We start from the raw sequence: 7175 nt of genomic DNA on the forward strand, positions 1-7175 counted from the left end.
CCCCCCCCAGCCCATCTTTTCTCACCCTCGCTCCCCCAGCCGCCTCCCCCACCACGCCGCTCATGAAAAGCTATATATGAGGCTCAAGTCAGTCCCGCGGAGGGAGGGGAGGGACGCTCCAGTTCAGAGGTTGGACGGGCTACAACAGTCAAGAATCAGTCGCGCCAATTTGATGCCCTATTTAGCACAAGTGGCGACTTGCGTGACATTTTCGTTCCCGATTTCCCCCCCGCCCCTGCTCGACAAATTAGCCGGGATTGTCATGGCCCAAGAGTGAGACGGTGGTGCCTCTTCGACAGAGACGCTGCCGGCCTCCTCTTCTGGGCGGCAGTTTTCCCACAGCGTCGCCGCGCTCTGCTCCCGGCCGCCAACAAAAGTTTCAGCACCATGACCAATTTGGTCAGCTCCCTCCGGGCAGCCACACACAGGCCGGGCGCTGACTCGACCGTGCTGCTGATAGACATTTACCAGCCATGGGCTAATTTCCCATTAAGGGTCATTCGCTCTGCCAACCTTTTCACAAGACCACATGGAGCGCTCCCTTGTCTGGGGACTTCGGTGTGGCCGGAGCCAGCCTCCCCCTCTCCAGATTTGTCTGCCGTTAGAAAATCAGGCTGCCCATTGGAGAAAGACCACGACCAAGCAGGTCGGTCCGGTCGCCTGGCAGAATCACAGCGGGGAAACCCTTTGGCTGCCAGGTGTCCCGCTAATACATTACTGTATTAATACAAACCACCTGTCCTGCGCCATTAAAGCGCAACGTATCTAGCACCCCATTGTGGGGCTGGGAGCGCCTGATGCTACAACATTGTTACAGCTAAGCAGGTGTGGATCTTATCAGAACCTGGGTGGGAGGCCACTGGAAGCCCCACCTGAGGTCCTCTGAGCCCTGTACAGAAAGAGGAATACAAAGGACACCTGGGCAGGCACTTCTTTCCTTTATCTGATAAAATCTAAATCCTTATTTATTTTTCCTTCCTGAAGGCAAGCGGTATAGTTTTAACTTGGTGTTTTTATGCAGAGATATATTCACAGCTATGGAATGGTTCTCTTATCCTTGACCTCACACATCTACACCAGTCTTCTGGTGTCCCGCTGATCAGATAAGAATCAGGAATACACCACGAAAGTAACTCCAGATCTGAATTCTGCAGCAAAAAGTTAAAATTCACTTTAAAAAAATACCTCCGTCAACAAGCTGTTAATATAGTTCGTTCCAAAAGCCAAGAGTTCTTCCATTCAGTCTCCTGATAATGGAATTTGCTTCCTTTCTCCAGCATTTGAATGGCCCAACAAAAACAACTTGAGCCTTATATATAGCTTTTCATGTCCATTTAATGAAAATGATTTGGGGAAAGAGAAGATTGTGTCATCAGTATTCTCCCCCAGGAGCCTGGCATGCAGTTGTGTTTAGTTTGAAAGTGTAAATCTCTTTTGTGCCAATAATATATGGCTTTAGCTGCTTGTCCTCAGTCTTTTTCTGTTAGTTCATTACTACACAATTACTATTCACGCTTCATTAGAATCTCTGTTTCTCTTTGGGAGTTTTTCTTTCCGCCTTAAAGGCGAAGCTCTGCCCTTTTTATCATACCAATTCCATTGGGAACCAGTCAATGTGCTAATTAGCTGTTACTTTTTCATGTCTTAGAGTGAATTCTGCAAGTTTTGTAAGGAAAGGCTGTGGGAGGAAAGATTTATATACAAAAAAGATGAATGCTGATTGATCAAAAGTTGCATCTTTAAAAAAGACTTTTTTGTTCAAATCAGAAAAGTCCCTCATTTTCATCTGGGACATAATAAAGTCCTTAGTATGCAAAAAAAGAAAGAAACACCCTTCTGAAAAATCAAATAGTTGGATGAGATAAAGGTTTATTATTATTGTTATTATATCACAGTCTTCCTGGCCTTTTCTTTTCATGATCTTTGAACGTGGTAACAAAACAGACCAACTATAGATACATTCACTTGATGCAACTAAATCTAATCTAGTTACCACTGGCTGAAAAGAATAGTTAAGTTAAGCGTAAACTCCCTTTTATCACTTCAGGTTTATAGGTGCTGATCTGCTTGAGTCAGAAAAGTGCACAGAAGGAAAAAGAGGAGGGAGTGTGAGAGAGAGACAAGAGAGAGAATCAGAGCTAGTGGTGAAAAAGCCACAGGCATTCAAATCAAAGGGGGATTTGCCTCTGACTTCAATGGGATACGGGCTGCATCCTTTGGAAGCCGAACACCCATGGCTCCAAGCCCTCCGCCCCTTGACTACAGTGCCTATTCTTCCTTTTTTACAGCCTCTTCTGTGGTGCCCATCCCTGGCACATTTTCTTGGCCTCTGGCTGCCCGAGGGAAGCCACGCAGAGGAATGCTCCGCAGGGCAGTCTTCTCAGATGTGCAGCGCAAAGCTCTGGAGAAAATGTTTCAGAAACAGAAATACATCAGCAAACCAGACAGAAAGAAGCTGGCAGCCAAGCTGGGCTTGAAAGACTCTCAGGTAACTAATCAGCCTTGTAACCAATCACAGATAATACGTAACAGGGTGGAAGGAAGTCTGAGTGGTTGTTTGCCCTTTACTTCCTGGAGGCAACAAAGGCAGTTGGTGAGATGCCCAGCTGAGCAAACAAGCATGTCCTTGACCACAACCCAGTTAAGTCAGAGTAGTGAGATTTAAGGCAGGCTGGTTGCATGGAAGCCAATAGAATTGGTGTCCCCTTCTGGCAATATTTCACTTGGAAACAATTCCCACTAGTTTCACTGGAACATTTCCAAATAGAGATGTCCTCTGGAATACTTCTACTAGGAACGGCCATTGAGCTCAGAAATACATGCAAGTGGAACATTCTTAGGACGGATTAGAGCTCAGGGTTGTAGCCTTATGCTGGTGAAAGACTAATTTCCCCAGCCTTACATGCATTTAGCATGAAGAAAGTCCTGCTGTTTTCAGGTTCATGGGATCTTGTGTGTTTAATAGTAGGGACTATGAAGATCATGGCTCAGTGGTACAGCAGCTGCTTGGCATGCAGAAGGTTCCAGGTTCAATCTTTTGTTTCTAAAAAAAGGGGATAATGTAGAATGTGACACGAAAGACCTTGGCCTGAGATCCCTTGAGAGGCACTGCCTGTCCGAGTAGACAATATTGACCTTGATGGTCTATGGCAGCTTCATGCATTCACTTGTGTTCACCACAGGGGTCATTTCGTAGAAAAAGAGGTGCAGGAGCTCATTAGCATAACTCATTAGCATAACTTATTTGCATATGCCACACACCCTGACATCACCGAAAGTGTGTCAGAAAGCAACACCCACTGCTCAGGCTCCACTGGACTGTTTTGGATTGCTAGCTATTGGGGGGGGGACGTGCAGGTCTGTCCTCGCAGAGGAGGGAGAGCTTGTACCTGAATAAAACTTGGCCTTAAAGGTGCCACTAAACTGTTTGGGACTGGGGGGGCAGGGGGGGAGCTCTGCAACTTACCTGGCTGCCTCTTGCTCTGACTGAGGGCTGCTGGGAGCAGGGGGTGGGGCTTGTTGCATGTGCCCACCTCCTGGGCTCTTTACTGCCGGAGCTCCGCTCCCGTTCACTCCGGCAGGAAATGACCCCTGGTTCACCAGCACAACACTGTCATTGAAGTCATAAGCAGCGTTACACACTTCTAAGTCCACTGAAGTCCATGGGTATAACTATGCTTAGGAATTGCACTGTAAATGCCTTAGATTTCAGTTTCAGATTTCATCGCGTTGACTCCTTGTGCCTCTTCACATATAGCTCCTTGCCTTGCAGACCCTCCCATTTTTATCATAGCACTGCAACTCATCATACCCATGGAAATATGATAAAACTGGAATTCTGCACAGTAAAGAGCTGTACAAGATTGCCATGCAGAACAGACTTCACATGATGAACTTCAAAGCTGATACCACACAGATCGTCATAGCACTTTGAAAGCTTTGATGTTCTCTCTCATCTTCATGCATAGCTGATGGATAATACATTTAAAGTGGCTTGCCCCAGTAAAAAGGCATGTTCTGCACTAGCTGAACTTTCTGAATGGTCCGTAAAGGCAGCCCCACCTAGAACTCATTGCAGTAGTCCATACTATAGAGTGCAGTAGTATGGAGCAATGTGGCCCGATCAGATGAGTCTGGAAAGAGAACTTATGAGCAACACATACTTGAAAGAAAGCGCTCTAAATACCTGCACCAGCCAGTTTCTCTCATAATAAGGATGGGTTTGAGGGCACTCCCATAAACTCTAAATGATCTGCCAATAGCAAATATTCATCTGTGGAGACTCTGTATACAGATCCCTATTCAGATACAAACTATACAGTTAGGATGCTGCTTTTTGTAGGGTTCCTGGTCTTGTCGATAGAGCCTAAGCATGCTTGGTTTGCACAATGTAGGTGCCATGAATATGTGATACTGAATGCTCTTAGAGCATTGGCTAAAGCTCATTGCCCTCTGTATGCACACAGATGGTATTCTAATAAAATATACATATTGTCAGTCATGTGCTTACTATATAGCATCAGGCAGCAAGCCTCTGCTTGTCACCCTGAGCCATCCCTTATGAACAATATGAGGATAGCAATAATAGGACTACCCTACAGGGTTGTTATAAGGGTTGTGATATGTGTGTGGAGCAGTAGAACATTTGCAAAGCATAGTACAAATGCTTGTTATTGCAACCTAAAGTGCCTTTAATCCAAGCGCTTTGGCTGAAATGAGTTGTGAAGTAGGTTGTAAACAGTAAAACAAACTAGTGACAATTATGGAGATTAGGAGAATGGTGCACTGCAATTCCTTGGGGATGTGGCTTGCTTCCAACCAAAGAACACTCATGTAAAAGGAAATCCTGTTTGGTGTCACTTTTTTTTGGCTGCGTTTATCTGCTGGGATTTTTTTAGTTCAGTTACAATTGGCAGACAAGATCTCAGAAACGCTCACTGTTCTGGGCCGGAACCTTTTAATGGACAAGGCCAGCCAAGTTTTATACTGTCCCTTATTTTCATCATAGCTAATGAATCTGAATTGTTAGGCATTTACTTTCTTAAAAGTGAGACTGTAGTCACAGAAAAGAAAAAAATAGAGACAATAAATATACTCTTTTAATTTCAGAGGGCAGAGGCAGGGAAAGGTATGTTTGCTAAAATTGCCAGAACATCCCTAGTAGAAAACTACTGATTATGGAAGAGGGGAGTCGTAGTGGGGGGGGGTGCACTAGAAAGATGGGCTTTCCGAGGGGATGATCTGAACACAGCAAGAATGGGGGGGGGGAGCATGACAGGAAGCAGAAGAATGAAGGGAAGGGATGCTGTCACTATGGTCTGCCAAACGTGATCTTAAAAGTGCAGTCTGCTGAGTTAGATGCAGAAGTTGTAAGCAATGTTCCCTCTAAGCTGTGGAGTCTTGTGAGCAAAAATTCTACTTTGTGAGCTGCTGGCATTAAAATTGAGAGCAAGTGATTTGGCTACTACATAAATTAGTTTGTTCTGGAGCCATCCTTCCTGAGCGAAGACCAAAATTTGTGAGCTGGAGGCTAAAAAACTGTGAGCTAGCTTACACTAACTCAGCTTAGAGGGAACACTGGTTGTAAGGAGTATTAAAACTTACCTAACTTTTCAGTTAATGTACTATTTGATGAACTGATGCCCTGTTCTCCAGGGTGCCTCTTGAGAGCTATTGGTAACATTTTATCCTGCCCTTCTTTCAGTGAGTTCAAGGCAGAAGACACGGTTCTCTCCTCCTCCATTTTATCCTCACAACCACCCAGGAAAGTAGATTAGGCAGAGAGAGAGAGAGAGAGACAGAGAGATTTACCTTTAAGGACTACAGTTTACTAGCTCTACAGCTAGTGGCAATGCAGCAAAGATTTTGTTCCCAAATGATTCTGTCCAAAACGGTTCCTCAAGGTTAGTGTGAGTCATGTATATGGGTGCTGTAATGTCTAACAACCTTTGTGGTACATTTTCGAAAATTCTAGGTGAAGATATGGTTCCAAAACAGAAGAATGAAGTGGAGGAACTCGAAAGAAAGAGAGCTCCTGTCATCTGGTGGCTGCCGGGAACAAACCTTACCCACCAAATTCAATCCTCATCCAGATCTCAGTGATGTAGGCAAGAAAGGTTCTGGGGCAGAGGAGGAGGAAGAAACAGCATCCCTCCTTTGCCCAGCCAGCCCCAGGCACACCCTAACCTATCACCACCAGTCTACAGATCACCCACACCTGAGAGAGAGGCTGGATTCCCAGATGCTTCCCTCTCCAACCCATTCCTGCAGCCCCAGCAAACCATCAGACTTCTCAGACTCAGAAGAGGAAGAGGAGGAGGAGGAAGAAGAAGAAGAAGAAGAGATCACAGTCTCATAGAGACTTCTCTTCTTGCTGTCCCAACAGGGAACATTGTGAAGATGTAAATACACTAAGAGCTATTTAATTGAAGAGGTGGTGTCCGTCCACAAGTCTACATGGTTCACATATGCAATGTATTGGTTATCTTGCACCCACATCTTTACCATAATTAGAAGAACCTTGCTGTTTCAGAGCTTCCTGTGGTTATTGCTGACCAGCCAGCCTCCTTGCACTTTTTCAATGGAAGTTACAGACTAAAAGGTCAATTCAAAACAAAACAAAACTGTGCTTTGAAAACCTCCTTGTTAGAAAACATTCAATTAGTGATTCCAGGAGAGTTCTTACAGGAGAGTTCAAGTAAACTTCAGGATGTATTAATTTTCTCCAAAGGACTCGGAGGCATTCCCAAGAAACCATACTCTTGAGAATGGCTGCTGTACCAGTCACATCCTCTAGGCTGCTGACGGATCAGTGTTCTTCTGAGCCATTCACAGCCTACAGTAGAATACAGTCAGGGAACAGGGCCTTAGATTGTTTCTGGCCACTGCCATAAATCTAAATGGGAATGTTTTATGTTAATTTATTGATCTCTCTTGGCACCACATCCACATCTGTCCCCAGTTCTTTGGCCATCCTTCGTTTTGTGTCTGCTGAAGCTGTAATGTGAACATAGGGAAATGGGCCACATCTCTTTGATTTTTTTTACTGAACTTTGCTGTCTTTGCACAGCTTTTATAAACTGTACATTATTTTGTACTCTTACACACTGTATGGATATTTTTTTACCAAGCCTACTGTGAGTATACAGATGGACTTTGCTATATATGGATGAGGG

General features: G+C 44.8%; 1 protein-coding gene across 1 annotated transcript in view; it reads left to right on the plus strand.

Annotated features, from left to right (window-relative positions):
- The window catches only part of DBX1 (developing brain homeobox 1), a 7398-nt gene extending 1040 nt beyond the window's left edge, over positions 1 to 6358 (plus strand). The window contains exons 2-3 of the mRNA XM_015420940.1: positions 2245 to 2488; positions 5975 to 6358. Of these exons, the coding sequence (XP_015276426.1) occupies positions 2245 to 2488; positions 5975 to 6358 (628 nt within the window). The remainder of the gene's footprint in view (positions 1 to 2244; positions 2489 to 5974) is intronic.
- Positions 6359 to 7175: the final 817 nt, after the last annotated feature.

Source organism: Gekko japonicus, unplaced genomic scaffold, assembly GCF_001447785.1.
Source record: "Gekko japonicus isolate JY-2015 unplaced genomic scaffold, Gekko_japonicus_V1.1 scaffold2876, whole genome shotgun sequence".
NCBI classification, from domain to species: domain Eukaryota; kingdom Metazoa; phylum Chordata; class Lepidosauria; order Squamata; family Gekkonidae; genus Gekko; species Gekko japonicus.